The sequence below is a fragment of the Natator depressus genome, chromosome 16, assembly GCF_965152275.1.
Source record: "Natator depressus isolate rNatDep1 chromosome 16, rNatDep2.hap1, whole genome shotgun sequence".
Taxonomy (NCBI): Eukaryota; Metazoa; Chordata; order Testudines; family Cheloniidae; genus Natator; species Natator depressus.
In genome coordinates this window covers 25,499,277-25,517,396 of record NC_134249.1, presented here as the reverse complement: position 1 = coordinate 25,517,396, position 18,120 = coordinate 25,499,277, and the positions used below count along the sequence as shown (strand labels likewise).

The window sequence follows — 18,120 nt, the reverse complement described above, 5'->3', positions numbered from 1 at the left end:
AACTGGGCTAAAAGCCTTAGATTTGGTGTTGGAGACAGCTATGCATAATGAGACCAGAACTGACACATTATGTTCAGTGCCATGACCCCATGAACTACATCAGATTTTAAGCTTTAAATATCCTACTGTACCCAGAGGAAAGTTGATGGGTAAGGCCCAGTCTTGGCTAGGATTTAAAGATGCATTGTTAGGTGATGTTAGCTCTCAATCTAACACACACTATCATTCCAGTCAAGACAAGGCCAAACTTTAGCACAGTGGCTCTCAACCTCTCCAGACTACCGTACCCTTTTCAGGGCTCTGATTTGTCCTGTGTACCCCGCAAGTTTCACCTCACTTAAAAACTACTTGCTTACAAAATCAGACATTAAAATACAGAAGTGTCACTGCCACACTGTTACACGTTTTTACCATATAATTATAAATCAATCTGAATATAAATATTGTACTTACATGTCAGTGTACAGTATATAGAGCAATATGAACAAGTCATTGTATGGAATTTTAGCTTGTACTGACTTTGCTAGTGCTTTTTATGTAGTCTTTTGTAAAACTAGGCAAATATCTAGATGAGTGGATGTACCCCCTGGAAGACCTCTGCACCAGGTATGCATGCCCCTGGTTGAGAACCACTGCTTAGCACATGCTAACTTGGTTGAGTTGAAACCTAGTGGGGAATCTAAGCTTTACCTTGACTACCTTGGTACCTGCTGAAGTACAATTTGCCTTGTCTTGACAAGAGTGTTAGGCCTTGTCCACATTTAGAGGGTTTTGCGGGTATTGTTAGGCCAGTATAGCCGAACACGCAAAGCTGCCCCAAGTGCGGACATGGTTATGCTGGTATAACGGTGCTTATATGGGGTCAGGGAATTGGCATTAGCTATATGAGTGTAAGAACAGTTATACGGGCATAACTACATCCATGCTAAGGCTTATACAAGCATAGCTGTATTAATAAAAAGAAATCGCACCCCTGATCGACAGAGCTTTACAGGTTCAACTGAAGGATAGACCTAGCCTTTCAGAAAGTGTAAATTAGATCATGTTCGCTGGCCTGACCTAATACCACATCTTTAAATCCTAGTCTAGACAGAGCCTAACACATGATAAGGTTGAGTGAAGCTGGGTGAACCTTCCCAAACACCAGAGCAGAAATACATCGCTGGGACTTGTGTAAGTTGGAGGTGAATAAAGAAAGCTGCCGGTCACCAATGCCATTGCCCAGCCCATGTTCCAGGAGGAGGAAATGCACGTTATCAGCTTGGCTGGGGAGAGACCCCTGAGAATTGGGGAGGGGGAAATCGAGAAATACTAAGGTGTAAGCACCTGTAGCAAAACACTTCATCTCACATGCTGCTCTTTCACCACAAAGTCCACTAACTTTCATGGACGAATCGGCAGGCCAAGGTCGCCAGGACTCTAGATCATCTTGCAGATTATTGGAGCTACTATTGCAACTGACCCAGCAGATCAAATAACTCAGTTTATCTACGCAGGTGGTTGGGTGCTGCACTGAGAGGGTCTCCTCCAGAACACAATGCTAACACTCACCCAGTGACAACGAACCCTGTTGCCAGCACCGAAGAGCACCCAGTCCAAACTGAGAAATTCACCATGACTTTGGCGAGCCCCGTGAACTCACTGTTGGTCTCCCTTGGTGCACGTGGTCCCTCAGAAGGCCAGACATAAGACTATGGGACAACTCACGTATCTAATTAAGCATAGGCATAAGCGTTTGCAGAATCCAGGATTGTACCGCAAGGCTCCACGGACTGCAAGTTCCTGACTTCGGTCCCCAACAGCTTGCAGGTGAGCAATGAGAGGGGTGGATGGGCTTCTTCTCAATCCCCAGCCAGAAAAATGGTGGCCAGGACAGGGGCAAACTGGAAAATCACTGTCGCTCTTTGTGGTGCAGGCAGAGAGGCACAGACAAGGTAGGCAGCCCCCCCGCCAATTGTGGCAGTAACTGAGTGCGCTCACAGCCAGAGGTGAACATAAAAGCTGGAAGGCGCCCCGGAAAGCGCCTGTTGTTGACTAACCCCGTGAGGCTTCTGTGCCTCGCCCGGGAGCTTCTCCTCGCGCCATTGTTTGCCAGAGCAGATGAATTTGCGTTACCGCTCTTGGGGGCAGGGGGTGTGTTTTGGCTGAAGGCAGAGGACAAAGCCCGGCTGCTACCGCCAGCCTCCCCGGGACTCAGACCCGCCCTAGCCCCGCAGCTCGCCGCCGGGGCGGAGGCTGCCCAGGCCGGGGAAGGCCGGGCCCAGGAAACCCGCCCCGGGGCGCCGCGCCCGAGATAAAGCGGCCCCGCGCCCGCGGCCACGGGCCGGCAGCAGCGCGACCTGCCCCGCAGACGCCCCGCCACGCCCGCACCCTCCCGGGCAGCTCGGCGCGGACCGGGCCGGGCCGGGGACACTTAACTGTTGCCCGGGCGGCGGGCGGCGGCCGGTCGCGCCTGCCCCGTCGCAGGCAGAAGCAGCTGCTCATCGCCCGGCGCGGCGCGGCGCGGCGGGAGGCGGCGGGGCGGAGAGCGGGGCGGCGGCGGCGGGCCGGGGCGCAGCAGCGGTGCCTTACCCGGCGGGAGCGCGGCCCGGCGCCCGGACCCCCCGGCGGGAGCTGCGGCCGGCGGCGCGGCGGACACAGGCTCGGAGCCGCCGCGCTGCGCAGAGCCCCCCGCCCGCCGGAGCCCGCCCCGCGCCCGCCCCGCCAGGGCTCCGCGCCCCGGCCCCCGGCCCCGCTCCAGGCGCGGCGCTCGGCGTGTGCCCGGCGGCCCGGCCCGGCCCGGCCCCCGCCCGCTGCCGGGCCACACGGCGACTTACCCGAGGCGAGCCTGCTCGCGCCGCCGCCGCCGCATCGAGTGCAGAGAGCAGGAATGGGGAGAAGGGAAAAGGTTCTGGCAATCGGTCCTGGTTTTAATAGCGCTAGCGGTGCTGGAACCAGAGACGTATTTTTTAAATGACATATAAAACCCATAGCCGTGAAACAACGCCTCAGTGCAAGAAAGCTAAAGTTTCCTTCTCTGGAGCATGGTTTGTTTACTGCTCGTAGAAGCAGGAGAGTAGACTGGAAGGAAGCTGAATAGCAAATCCAAAGAGCAGCATCTTCTAAGGCCAACATGCTGCAAAGGTTTCCTACCTAACTGTACAGACGTGAGCAGTCCGGTTGACCCCACCTAATGGAAACCTGCCCACAAGATACTTCTCTTCCACTACTGCACTTGGTACGGGGCTACAGAGAGCTGCAGGTCCATCCAGGCAGGCCTGGCCCCACTCAATTTTAAGAGCAAGATGCCCGCAGTGGGAAGCCACCATCCAGGTCTGTCCACACTCTCTCCCCTTACAAGGCCAAGAAAGGCTGGCTGAGCAGGTAGCTCATTACATTGTGCTGCTTCCCTGTTGTTACAGGCCGGCCCTCTGTATCTGATCATCTAGTCTTAATTACATGGCTAATGATCAAATAATCCTGATGTCCCCCGTCTGATTTATTTTGCTCATGATGTGTCTGCCCTAACTCACCCTGTCAGGTGGCCCTTTATATTCTGATCTTTTCTCACCTAGAAAGCTAGTTCCCTTTTCTAAAATCCTTTTTGAATTACTCTTTTTCATTACAGCTCTGTAACCTCTGTGTATCTAACCTGCCTTGTGAATAGCTGAGTAACCCTCTCCTTTTCGCTGATAGGTTTCTCTGCCCTCGCTTTTGCAACTGATTGGTGTCTGTTACAGATAGGCATACAGCTCAGCCAATCAACAGCTCTTTATAGCCCAAAATGTAGTTTAGGGTTGCTGAGGTTAATAACTGACCTGCTCCAGCTGTGCTGGGAGTCAGGCGAGTTCGTGGGTTCTGTTCCCACTTCTGTGACTGCTGTCTGATCATGTCCAAGTCCGTTCTCCGTCTTTAACATAGCTAAGATAAGATCACCTTGCAGCGGTCCTGTGAGGTTTAATTCATTAGTGTGTGTACAGTATTTGAGATCCTTGGGTGAAAGCTGCTATAGAAATGACAATTGTGATTATGTTCCTGTGAACAGTATAAACACAATATACTGCAAGAGCAACTAATGTTCATGGTCTTCTTATTACCACGGGGCACCGCTCTGTTGCACTGGGACCAGTCCTTTGTGCTACCAGTGTTATTACCTTTGTGGTTGGTCACCAGAGACAAAGCTCAGATGGCAGTGTCTGAGCAATGATAAGGCCAAGGTATTTTTGAAAATGTTTGTATGGGTCACGGGATCTGGTCCAAGAGGTGATTATAGTGGAACTGCTTGGTAATAGTGACCATAATATAATTAAATTTAATAGCCCTGTGGGGGGAAGGGGCAGAAACACCACAGCAGCCCACCATGTAGCATTTAATTTTAGAAAGGGGAACTACACAAAAATGAGGAAGTTAGTTAAACAGAAATTAAAAAGTACAGTGCCAAAAGTGAAATCCTTGCAAGCTGCATGGAAACTTTTTAAAGACACCAAAATAGAGACTCAAATATATACCCCAAATTAAAAAACATAGTAAGAGAACAAAAAAAGTGCCACCATGGCTAAACAACAAAGTAAAAGCAGCAGGGAGAGGCAAAAAGGCATCCTTTAAAAAGTGGAAGTTAAATCCTAGTGAGGAAAATAGAAAGGAGCATAAACTCTGGCAAATGAAGTGTAAAAAATATACTTAGGAAGACCAAAAAAGAATTTGAAGAACAGTTAGCAAAAGATTCAAAAAGTAATAGCAAAAATTGTTTTAAGTACATCAGAAGCAGGAAGCCCGCTAAACAACCTGTGGGGTTACTGGACGATTGAGATGCTAACGGAGCACTCAAGGACGACAAGGCCATTGCGGAGAAGCTAAATGAATTCTTTGTAACATTCTTCACGGCTGAGGATGTGAGGAAGATTCCCACACCTCAGCCATTCTTTTTAGGTGACAAATCTGAGGAACTGTCCCAGATTGAGGTGTCACTAGAGGAGGTTTTGGAACAAATTGATAAACTAAACAGTAATAAGTCACCAAGACCAGATGGTATTCACCCAAGAGTTCTGAAGGAACTCAAATGTGAAATTGCAGAATTACTAACTGTGGTATGCAACCTATCATTTAAATCAGCTTCTGTACTAGATGACTGGAGAAGAGCTAATGTGACGCCAATTTTTAAAAAAGGGCTCCAGAGGTGATCCCTGCAATTACAGGTCTGTAAGCCTGACTTCAGTACCAGGCAAACTGGTTGAAACTATAGTAAAGAACAGAATTATCAGACACATATATGAACATGATTTGTTGGGGAAGAGTCAACATGGTTTTTGTAAAGGGAGATCATGCCTCACCAATCTCCTAGAATTTTTCAGGGGGGTTAACAAACATGTGGACAAGAGTAATCCAGTGGATACAGAGTACTTAGATTTTCAGAAAGCCTTTGATAAGGTCCCTCACCAAAGGCTCTTAAGCAACATAAGCTGTCATGAGATTAGGGGGAAGGTCTTTTCAAGGACCAGTAACTGGTTAAAAGATAGGAAACAAAGGGTAGAAATAAATGGTCAGTTTTCAGAATGAAGCGAGGTAAATAGTATGCCCCAAGGGGCTGTACTGCGATCAGTTCTACTTAGCATATTCATAAATTATCTGGAAAAAGGGGTAAACAGTGAGGTTGCAAAATTGGCGGATGATACAAAACTACTCAAGATAGTTAAGTCCCAGGCAGACTGCAAAGAGCTACAAAGGGATCTCACAAAACTGGAGAACAAATGACACATGAATTCAATGTTGATAAATGCAAAGTAATGCACACTGGAAAACATAATCCCAACTATACGTATAAAATGATGGGGTCTAAATAAGCTGTTCCCACTCAAGAAAGAGATCTTGGAGTCACTGTGGATAGATCTCTGAAAACATCCACTCAATGTGCAGCGGCCATCAAAAAAGTGAACAGAATGTTGGGAATCATTAAGAAAGGGATAGAGAATAAGACAGAAAGTATCATATTACCTCTATATAAATCCATGGTACGCCCACATCTTGAATACTGCGTGCGGATCTGGTCGCCCCATCTCAAAAAAGATATATTGGAATTGGAAAAAGGTACAGAACATTGCAAAAAAATGATTAGGGGTATGGAACAGCTGCCATATGAGGAGAGAAATAAGACTGGGACTTTTCATCTTGGAAAAGAGACGACTAAGGGGATATATGATGGAGGTCTATACAATCATGACTGGTGTGGAGAAAGTAAATAAGGAAGTGTAGTTTACTCCTTCTCATAACACAAGAACTAGGGATCATCAAATGAAATGAACAGGCAGCAGGTTTAAAACAAACAAAAGGAAGTATTTTTCCACAGAAAGCACAGTTGACCTGTGGAACTCTTTGCCAGAGGATGTTGTGAAGGCCAAGATTATAACAGGGTTCCAAAAAGAACTAGATACATTCATGGAGGATAGGTCCATCAATGGCTATTAGCCAGGATGGGGAGGGATGGTGTCCGTAGCCTGTTTGCCAGAAGCTGGGAATGGGCAACGGGATGGATCACTTGATGATTACCTGTTCTGGTCATTCCCTCTGGGGCACCTGGCATTGGCCACTGTCAGTAGACAGGATACTGGGCTAGATGGACCTTTGGTCTGACCCAGTGTGGCCATTCTGGTGTTCTTTCCCTAGTTCTCTCTCTCGTCAAGTACTGCATCTTCTCTTCTCTGATATCATTATTCCAAACAGATACAGCAACAATCTTCCTTGTATGCATTCCAGCCACGGCACATTCCCCTCTCAACAAGACTCTTAAATCTTACTGGCTAGATAAATTTCTAATTGTTATTGTTATTTGATGTGGTGAAGGCTTAGGCTCTATATTTACTCAGTATGTTAGTAGGACCTTTTCTTCCAGTGTCTAGGACTCAAACAACTTTGTTACTACAATAGGCTCACTACGTATTTTTGTACAAGTTCCTGAAACGTGACTTAAATGAGAACAGCCATTAAGTAAATCCACTGTCAGAAGACAGGATACTGGGCTAAATGGACCTTTGGTCTGACCCAATATGGCCATTCTTAAGTTCTTATATTCTCTTTGTCCAACCAATGCCTTTTTTGTTTCCTCTGAGTGCATCACTAATGGCTGGTACTGGCTGCTGTATCTAAAGATTAAAGAAGATTATTTTGAGTGGCGAGGAGTAGAATGCATTTTTTGGTTTGGAGAGTAATTTAGAGAGAGAGATGATGCCTGGTGGAAATGAGAAATATATGCTCCATACATAATATATGCCCCAAATGCCCTATTACAAATACAGAAAGATTTCCTGAACTGGAGAAGTTGGTACACATTACAGTGTGTTAATGCTTCCCTAAGGAGATGCTGATACTGAGAGAGTCTTTAGTGTAATAATATTAAAAAACTCAGCGTTTCAATAAGACCCTCCCTGCCCACCCTAGCAGTGTGAAATCAATTGATTCCAGAGGAGGAGTCTAATTGCTGCTTAGTATCCAGAAAATCTTCCAAGATGTACTGGGGTGCATGTTTCTACGTGACCTGCAATAACTCTTTTCCAAGGGGAGTAGGTGGTGGTCATGAGCCTGTAGTGCTACACAAGAACAGCTTAGTTACCTCCTCTCTGGCATTATACTCACGGAAACGGTAAACTCTGGCGTGTAGCCATTGCCTAAAGAGAATATTGCAAGTCCAAGAACAGCAGCTGTTCCTGCTGCGGCATATGGAGCCCTGAGCTGCTCCGGGTGGTGACAATGAAGACCCAAGAACCCTCGCAGGGCTGGAGACCTTTAATCTGTTGCAGATTATTAGGGTTATGGAGAAGGAGCTATAGTGCCCTTTCATACTGCATAATCCCAGGCCCTTAATCTGCAAACACTTGCACATTTTAGTAATTTTAGGCACATGAGCAGTCCCGTGGAGTTCAATGAGACTGCTTGAGCTTAAAGTTACTCATGTGCGTAAGTGTATGCAGGTATATATATTATGTTGCCATTGTACTTTTACATAATCCCTTTTCTAAGTACGTTTACTTATTTCCTTTTACTCAAACCACATTTGTGCAACACACCAATGCTGCAATCAACTGGATTTTATCAAACTTGTGTGCAGATTACCAGTGTCTTCTCTTCTAGGAGTTTTTCACAAAAACACGTTGGCTTAGAGAATTTCTGTTCCTTGTTGGCCTTGATTTGTGGCTGAGTGAGACTGGTTTCCTCTCCACCTGATTTGAAGGGCACCTAGATTTTAAACTTCCAGAAGAATTCTCCAAAGTAATGAATGTACTACTTGGGTGTCCAGACTGCTGTTTCTGAGAAAGGGCCAAGCCAGTCACCGGCCCTACAGCTCCCGCTCCTTGGACTGCGCAGCACATTCTGCAGTGTCGTGTGTGCTATTTTCATCATTTGAACTCGTAAAACACACCCAGACATGAAAAGGCAGCAGCTGCGCTTCAGGATGAGGCGAGCACTCTCAGGGCATGGCAGAACAAGGGAGGTGATAAATAAAATGACCCGTGGGTTGGCCCTTTGGGGAGAGTGGGCTGTGCCAATCAGAGTCTGCAGCCAGGGCAGGCCACCCACTGACATGCTGTGCAAATACAATAGGGTTTGGTTACTGACAAAGGGTGAAACATTCTAAAATATATAAATAGTCTCAACCTGTCACCACGTTTTTACAAGCCAATGAATCCAGCAGAATCCCCTCTTTGATTGCGCTCAAAGAGGAGAATGATCCTGTCTCTGTAGGGGCTATCCAGCCTGCAGCCTCCTGGGCAAAGGGAGGGTTTTATGTTAAAATCATGGTACTGGGGTTCCCCCCAGGAGAAATACAGGAAAGAACAGGTTATACCTGGGCCCTTACAGCTGGGGTCAGTGCTGCTAGTGAGACCCCTCTGAACAGGGAGGAAGGAAGGTCAGTCTCTGGAGACGAGTCTTGTAGCCATTGCTGGGTAGGAAACGTGCGGTGGGGAGCTTGGAGAATCCACACAGCTATGGGTACAGATGACATGGGCCCTATGCTGTGGGGCAGGCACTGTGCGTTGGACATATGGCTTCCCTGTGCACAAACACACATGCTTGAGAATCCACAGGAAGGTGGAGTGCATGGCATAGATCCCCAGAGAGGCTCTCCCAGTCCTCCCAGGGCAGGGCGAGGGCTGTAAACTGTATACAGGTCCTTCCCCTGACCTTGCCATGGCAGCTCCGTGCTCCAGTCCCTGGCTCTCCTTGGCAGGTTACCCCTGTTCCTCGCAGGAAGAGTGGATGGGCCAGTGCCCTGGCATGCAGAACAGGAGTTCACAGTAGCATGGTTTTGACAGCACATGCCGCGTGGGCCTCCGCCCAGGGACCAGCTCCACAAAGAGGCGAAATAGCTGGCAGGGTGGAGTCACATCCAAGACAGGAAACGCTCCCCCGGTGACAATGAGCCGCCACGTTTACATTTCAGGCAGCTTCTAAAAATAAAACGTTGGTCTGTCTGTTCTCAGGAAACCCCTGGGAGAGCCCCCAGAGCAAGACCTGCGAACATTGTGGGTTCCTATAGTTTCAGCAGAGAATGGATGAAATACGAGTAGTCTATTTATGATAAACAGAGCTGGGCTGAACCTCAGCGCGGGACTCGCTACGCTGCTCGGGATGAGGTCATTGGTAGCTCTGGCCCATTTGATAAATACCAGGGTAGGTAGATACTGTACCGGCCAGGGGGAGGGGCAGTTTGCTGGCAGCTGCTCCAGGTACATGGAGTCTCTGTGACTCCTAGTGGGACGCAGCACTCATCTGGCCACAGCAGGTGAAAATGCCGAGATTCAGCTTCACAAATGATCCCAGTTTGTGGGGGAAATACTGTAAAAAGCAAGCTGTGACAGAAGACAGAGTCATGCATTCGCTCAGAGATGTAATGCCAGGACACTGTTTGCGTTACTCTTTTCTGGTGTGCAGGAACTCATTTGCCTCCCAAGCCAATTTCATTTGTGTGGTGAGACGCTGCAGCATTTCTCAGGTTTCCAAGTCTGCCTTTGTGTTTGGTACCAAAACAAAACAAAGAAGAAGAACTGAGTGTCTGGTTTCAAGCAGGAACTGCTGCAGGGTGAGCTTCAGGTGCTATCCTGTGTTTCCACTGACTTCAGCACCTGCTTAGCCTGCTCTTATGTAGCTTTGCATAGCAAAGTGTCTCCTTTCAAGCTACCGTTTTCCTTGTATGTTTCTACTTTAAACTGTGCTTCTGAAAGACAGATGAAATGGTCCCTTTGCATCCGCTGCACAAACTCTGACTAGGCACTGCTAACAGTGAAAATGGTGTTTCTGTTAATGACATATACACACATTTCCCTCAATTATTCCTTACGGGAAGACAGAAGCCAAGGGGTAGAACAAGGGAAGTGCAGAAGTTATTGGAATTTCACTGTGGTTCGCTATCATGTATCAGCACCTAGATGCTATTGTGATGGAAACCATTTTAGAAATGCTGCTGAATTAGATGTGTTACTTGTAACATCCAGGAAAGATCTCCTCTAGATTCCTGACCAGCACTCTGGGACAACCAAGGACGAGATCTCACCCACTGAATCTATCTCCGAATGTAACGAGTGCCTGTTGCACAGTGAGAGGGGCCTTGGGAAGTTTAGCGGGTGCTTGTAGATGTCCATTCAGTGTTTACCGTTATGTGTCTAGCAAACCTGACAATTACTTTAATACTGAATCTTACTGCATTGATGTTCAGAGCTTCCAGTAACCTAGGACACTACATTGTAGGACACTACATTCAACCTCTTAGAAGGTTGAATCTAATAACGTATTCCCCATCATATGTAAACTAATGGGTTTTTTTCCTGTAAAAAGCAGATGATAGAGTCAGAGAGATTTAATTTTAAAAGAATATTCATAGACGTTGCACCACAGCCCAAGAAACTCCACGTCTCCAGCAGACACCTGCTCTCCCCTGGGATTCCCACGGCAATTACTTTGGGAGGTGGGTGACTAAGGGAGTCAGAGGGAAGAGGGAGCATTACAATGCTCCTGATTAGAGCAATACACAGCAGGGGAGCAGCTACATTTCAAGGGTTCCCTCTGTTGAGAGATGTATTGGAATTTACTTCTGGTTGACAGTCATCCAACCACTGACCAGATTCCTCTGCATTCTGAATGCAAACTGATTTTGCTGTCTGCTCAGTTTTATTTTGAGCTTAGTTTTTTGTTCTTGTTTCAGAAGCCATTTGTAACTTTCAGCTAAGACAATGGCTTATTGTTGAAAAACAGCACTGATGGTTAGTTTTTAGCTTGCTATAACTTTTTGTGCTTCGCAGCTAGGCCAGCCCTCAGCTAGGTTAAAGCGGCATACACTGAAGTCCAAGGAGCTACGATGATTTAAACCAGCTGAGAATCTGGCCCTGGGCTCTTTCTGCGAAAACTCCTAGCTAATGGATGGGTGTCAGAGCAGCAGTGAGTGTGGGGGTTGCCTTGGCATTTTCCTCTAATAACAGGAATCAAGAGTTGGACTTAAACCAGATTTAAAGAAACCTGTTAAAAGAAATGAAGTGAAGTCTGCCTCTGCATTCTCACCTCACCTCTCGTGCCTAGTTACCGTGCACAGCGCAATTCTCACCACACTTTTCCAAGAGCCCTCTGCTGGTAAGGAGTGAGTGAAGTGGCATCTTGGCACCCTGGGTTTCAGTCAATTTAACGTTGTTTCTTACTGTGTGGTCTAGTGGTTAGAATACATGGCTGATCGCTTGGGCTCCTGTGTTTCATTCTCAGCACAGCCATCAAGTACTGTAATTGCAAATCTCTTCCACACCCCAAACCTCAGTTTCCCCATTTGTAACATAGGTCTAACAACATCTACTCAGCGGGAGGCCATGAAGTTTAATTAGTGTGTTACTTCGGCTATGTCTACACTACAGCTTACATCAGTATTTTATGTCGCGCAGGGCTGGGAACAAGCCACTCCCTGAGTGACGTAAGTTGCACCGCCCTAAGCGCCGGGGTGGACAGCGCTATGTGCGTGGGAGAGCTTCTACCCTGGCGTCGTTGCCATGGCTCATTGAAGGTGGATTCGTTAAATCGACAGGAGAGCTCTCTCCCACGGGCGTAGAGCGGCTCCGCTAGGGAGCTCATAATGGTGCAGCTGCGCCTCTGTACCCTGGCGAGTGTCGCCGTGGCCGTGGCCAGAGTGCTGCGAGATCCTGGGCTCGGACGAGTGATGTGCAGAGCGGCGTCCCTGCTATTGCACTACTTGGAGGTTTGCAAGGCACGGGCCTTCATTTAAAACACGAAGACAGAGTGGCAGCACACGGCCCACTATTTATATATTATGGATCATAATATTTAAGTGGTCTGGCTATAACCTGTAACTAGTTTTCCCTGACAGATACTGCTCAGCACATCCTAACAGCTGTCTGTAAAACACATTTATGAATTGTTCATAAATTTCCTGACAGTTGCAAACAGTGCGCTCAGGGCCCCAGTGATAGCCTCCAAAAGAGGTTCCAAGGAGTATGAAGATTTCAGGGAAGCATTCTCCCTTGTTACAGGAGGCGATGCTAACGAGGCTCCCTGAGGGGGTGAAGTCAGGCTGGCTCTAAAGAGATCCAGATACTTGCAAGATTACTGCAAGAGGTACATTAGTCAGGATTAAGTGTCCTGATAGTGGTCTGGGTTGACACAGTTTTCACCCTATCCATTTACTGGAGACTATATTAGTGGAGTAGACTGGGCCTGTCATATTTCACCTTAAAAATATGGAACTTCCTCTAGCAGTGTGGAATAGTATTAGAGGTCATGTCAGGCCTCAGCAGGGCCTTCGTCAGGCAGCAGAGGGTGGGAGTAAATAAGGTGAGAGGTGTGTAAATATGCCACTTCTTCTAGCTGATAATTGCTTTCAACCATGAGCAATATGTTAACTTTTTTTAGAGCAGAATATACTGAACTGTGAACAAACTGAAGACTAGGTCCGGGGAAAACACAAGGAGAAAAATGGAAGCATTATATCATAATCATTATGTATTATGGATCACAATTCCGCAGTGGCCTGGCTGTAACTAGTTTTCCCTGACAGAACCAGTACTGCTCAGCACATGCTCACAGCTGTCTGTAAAACACATTTATGAACTGTTCATATATCTCCTGACAGTTGCAAATGCTATGCCTGGGGCTGCATCTTTCAGCGCAGTGTCCCTTCTCAAGGACTGGGACATGTTAAACGCGGGTCTGTGAGACATATGGCCTAATCGAGGGGCCGTCGCAGTTAGGGGATCACGGCAAGATGCAGCATTGTGTGCAGAGAAATGTTTTGGCCTCGGAACCTAATCCGGACAGAGAAAAGCAGAAAGAACATTTTGTCCGGCTTGCTAGTGTGGGACAGGGTGGGGAGATGGCTCGAGGGATGAGCGCAAAGAATGAATAGTTCCGTTCGTGGAAATAACTTGCCTCTTTCTTGGATTTATTTTCTGTTCAGTTTCCCGCCCTGTCAGGTAGAGAAGATGCCCCATGAACTAGGTGCATCACCCAGAGCAGCTGTCATGCCTCTCTGCCTCCTGTGATCAGTGTGTGGCTCCTGCCCACAGTGCTGGGTAAACCTGGGGACACCTACAGCAGCTGCCACAGAAGCCGTGAGAACAAAACAGTTTATGATGCTCACTGGAAATGATTCTCCATTATCTCATGACTCAGAAAAGAACATGCTTAACTCTAAGCATGTGCCTAAGTGCTTTGGTGACTCAGGTGTCAAGCCTCAGGGGCTGGGCCCCTTCCATTGAAATCAATGGCAAACCTCCCAGTGACTCCAGTGGGAGCAGGGCTGGGCCCATGTCCCATCCCTTCTTACTGCAGTGAAACAGTCTGAGTACAAAAGCAAGTGATCCCTGGAACTGTCCCTGCTCTGGCAGCAGCCTCCCACCGGGCGTTTAGGGCCCTCTTCTCTCTCACCATCACTCCTGCTGGCATGCTCATTCTCACGGCAGGGAGACAGAGAGCTTTACTTGTCTTCTAATCTTTCGTGAGCTACAGCTCGCTTGCATCCGATGAAGTGAGCCATAGCTCACAAAAGCTTATGCTCAAATAAATTGGTTAGTCTCTAAGGTGCCACAAGTCCTCCTGTTCTTTTTGCGAATACAGACTAACACAGCTGCTACTCTGAAACTTGTCTTCTAATGACTCCCTGGTCTAGTCCAGTAAATTTATTTTTGATGCAGGCTTCTGCTCCATAGCTATTCTGGTAAGTTTTCAAGTGTAGCCAAGTTCCTACATTTTCTTTGTTATTGTACAGTGAGTTTGATACTTGCTATTGCAGTATTATTTATTAATTATTTGAAGTGTTGTTGTAGCCCTGTTGGTCCCAGGATATCAGATAGACAAGGTGGGTGAGGTAACCTCTTTTATTGGACTGCTTCTCTTGGTAAAAAGACAAGCTGCCTGCCTCAAGACAATGGACAACACTCTGATATCCACCCCAGACACATCGCCAAGTTCATCCATTTCATCCTCACCCATAACAGTTTTACATTCAACAACACTTTGTCCAAACCATGGGACAAAACCAATGATATGCTTGAGATACATCAGTGTTATTTTCATCTTCTACCTAAATTCCCTCATGGATTTCCACCACAACTTCAACCATCACCACCTGTCCATCAAACTCCCTCTAGAATACTTCTGTACCAGCATCAACTTCCTGGACCCCATGATCAGCTTCAGCAATGAAATCCTACAGACAACTATAGACAAGAAACCCACGGTTCACCACACCTATCTTCATAGATCCAGGAACCACCCCAAACACACACAAAGATCTCTGTTATCTACAGTCAGTCTACCTCGTATTTCGTGGTGACACTCAGAGTACCTTTCCCAGACCTGCAGAGGAGCTCTGTGTACCTCGAAAGATGCTCTCGCTCACCAGCAGAAGCTGGTCCAATAAAAGATATCACCTCCCCGACCTGGTCTCTCTATTTATTCATTCTAATCTGTGATAGTTCCTTGTGGCCCGAACCATGATTAGGCACCATTGTGTCTGGTGCTGCCCTTACGGAGTAAGAGGCAATTCCTGCCCCCGAGAATTTACAGCCCAAATAGATCGGCCAAACAAAGGAGTTTTATCATTCCCATTGTACGGCTGGGCGGGGGGGCCCAGAGAGAGGGGACTTGCCCAGGGTCACACATGGAGTCCGCAGTAGTTTTACCAGCATGGAAGTGGACTCAGAGCTCTTGCGTCCTAGCTCAGGCCCTTAAGCATCAGACCATCCTTCCTCTTTCTGCAAGCATCCACATTAGAAATAAATTATCAGTGTTATACTCATCCAGTCAGGGAACAGAAACAATGCCATGTGATTTAGATGGCCAGTCACAGCAACGCAGACAGCTTTTCAGATTTCAGACCACAGTATGACGGAAACCTTTGCTTGTGACTGAAGACTACCCTGGGGAGAACCGTGTTCTGCTCAGGGACATTCTTGGATGAAATTCCTCAGCTCTGGAATTTGTTCTAAGCTCTTTGCCTGGCTCTGCTGCCATAGTGGATCTTGTCAGTCATTTTCTTGAAATAAGGAGAAATTCTCTGAGCCAGACTAGACTTTCCAGGGAAATCCACTAGGAAGCCTCCATGTTGGTTTCTTTCTCTTTGGTGCTCCCTAGAAAGTGACCAGTAGTAACTTGGGCCTTCAGTCTAGCCAACAGTACTCACCGCACCAGGGAGAATGCATGAGCTGCTTTGTTCTAGGTTCCATGCAACTCAGGTCAAGTGAGCAGGACCACAGTGTCCTCCCCAGAGCATCTGCTGACTGCTAAGATTCACAGCCCTACAGCAAGTCCCACACTGCCTGAGTTTGCTTTGGGATTTCAACAGATAGGAGTTAGAGTTCACAAATCAGGGACTCTTCCCCTTGGCTGCCCTGATAAATCTGGCCCCATGCAAGACACTGAGGGATTCTAACCTAGCCCCATGGTTTCCACTGTAGACAGGAAGGATGGTGGCCTGGCACAGATGAACTAACATGCTAACATGCTGAAACTGATCCCTGCAGCAGAAACGAGGCATGTCCTCCAGGCTCCCATAGTCACTACCAAGCACTGGGGGTTCCTGGTTTCCAAGGGCCCCCCACCTGGTTCATGATAGACAAGTCCTCGCCACCCACTAGCCAGCTGCACCCCTCTCACTCCATCACACTCTCTGCAGAGTCATCTGGTCTGATCCTCTGTTAGGGGAGACTGACACTTCACAGAATAGTCGCTGTTATCTCCCCACTAGAGCTTGATTTATAAACGAGCTGGAATTATAACAAGCTGTATCTGTGTACAAATAAATGCCTGCACAAGTTCTCTCATTTAGAGAAAGGCCATAATAAATTTATATGAGCATAAATTGGTTTCTCCTTTTAAATATTAGAAACTTGTTGCAGCAGTTACTCATGGCTAATGGCCCCATTAGTAATCGATTAGAGGCTGGATTGGCCGTCTCCCTCTGGCAGCAGCACTGCAGTGAGGTGCAACATGCAGCCTCGTCTGCAACTAGTAACTCACCAATTCCATTCACCCAGGCTCCAGCAACCGAGAAATACACGTGTCGTCATCTGCATGTGCCTGCTAGATCGTGCAGGCTGTACGCATACAGTCCCGTGTGCGAGGCCTTCTCACACCCAGACCCAGTGGGATCTGTGCTGCTCTGCTTCATCTCCAGCTAGGAGAGCAAGTCCCCAAGGCAGTTTCACCTCTCTGAGAACAGGGCTGGGCCAGACCCTAAAGCACACACGACCACCTTCCTGCCGCACACTGCTCTCTGCTGGAGACTGCCAGGCCCGTGTCTCTCCCCGCTCCAGGGAGACCTGTGTTTGTTTGATATTCAGTCGTGAATGCGTCAGCTGGACTAACCCTGCACATTTCTGACTGCTTGGAGGGTTTTACTGGCTCTCCCTTTGTGTCTGTGAAAGTCCACGCAGGCAATAGCATCATGAACAGAGCTATAAACACAAATACCTTTGCCTGGCACAGGAGTCTCTGCAATAAATGCTGTTTAGCAAAGCGAAACACCAGGGAGTTCACATCCAGGGATATCAACCCGAGGAGCACCCTGACAGAAAGCCAGTAACTAGGAACAGCTATGGGAGAGGTAAGGTGGACAGTAGGAAAGGGACCAAGACAAATAATTTTAAAGGGAATGAGCTCAGATGTGGTCCTATGTAAAGAAATGGCCAAGGGGCCCAGTGGGAAGAAGGATCCAGGGGAGCAGATTTGCCAAGGTATCCAAGCATAAACCTGCTGTAAAATCCCCGATTGATTCAGTTAATCCTGTGATGCTGGGACTGGACGATCTTGGAGCACACTCTTCCCTGCCCACACCAGACCCCCAGTCAGCACCTTGCATGCGCCTTCGTGCTAATGAAATCCTCAACAGCTTGTTTAAACCAGTGCCAGAGACTTTATGCCCAAGTTCCAGCTCCAAACCATGCCTCCACCTGCCGGCTGCAACGCGCACACGCACAGCAGCGCGAGGTCACACAGACAGTCCCAGCCCCTCCTTTGAGAAATCCATCGCCCACACGGCTCTAATTCCCAGGCCAGCTGGCAGCATTAGAAGCTGCAGCTTGTGCCCATTAGCACCCCAGCGAGCTTGTCAGTCTTCGGACAGGACTCAGTGCAGATAAGGATGTCAGAGTCGGTAATAACTGGACAATCTAAAGTAGCTCTGGGAGACCAGAAAATTGGAATCCGAATGTCTTTGGTGATGGGCCAGCACTGGGAGAGAGATGCTCCTGTTTAATTAGTGCTTAGAATAATAGGGACCCGATTCTGAGCTGGGCTTCTGGCCTCTACTGTAATGTAATTATAAGGGATACTATGAACATCTAGGTTGCAACGGCTCACAAGCGAGAGCAGCTGCACGCTCAGAACGTGCTTTCATGCCCTTCCAGCTTTACCAGCACTTAGAACCCTACCGACACACAGTTCTTTCAGGAAAACACACTCACCAATCCTTACAAGAAAGAAGATAAAACCAAAATGAAATGTAGAAGCCAGTTCCCTTGGAACGATTTCTGCATTCATGGGAAGTATAAGAAAGTGGGTTTCTTGTGATGGGAGAATTTACAGATCATCCAGCCACACTAAAGAGAAACCATTCCATTTCATTTGCTTTCTGGCTTTGAGTTAATTGCTCCGTGTTTT

At 47.6% G+C, this 18,120-nt stretch overlaps 1 protein-coding gene across 5 annotated transcripts in view; it reads right to left on the bottom strand.

Annotated features, from left to right (window-relative positions):
* Positions 1-16,503, bottom strand: part of MVB12B (multivesicular body subunit 12B) — a 110,400-nt gene extending 93,897 nt beyond the window's left edge. The window contains exon 1 of one of the 5 annotated variants that reach the window (XM_074973997.1): positions 16,480-16,503. In XM_074973997.1, the coding sequence (XP_074830098.1) occupies positions 16,480-16,488 (9 nt within the window). In that variant the 5' untranslated portion in view covers positions 16,489-16,503. Of the gene's footprint in view, positions 1-1,551; positions 2,139-2,418; positions 2,484-2,571; positions 2,591-2,816; positions 3,108-16,479 lie in introns of those variants that run through there. The other 4 variants (XM_074973998.1, XM_074974003.1, XM_074974000.1 and 1 more) reach the window with 4 other exon arrangements.
* Between the last annotated feature and the right edge of the window lie 1,617 nt (positions 16,504-18,120).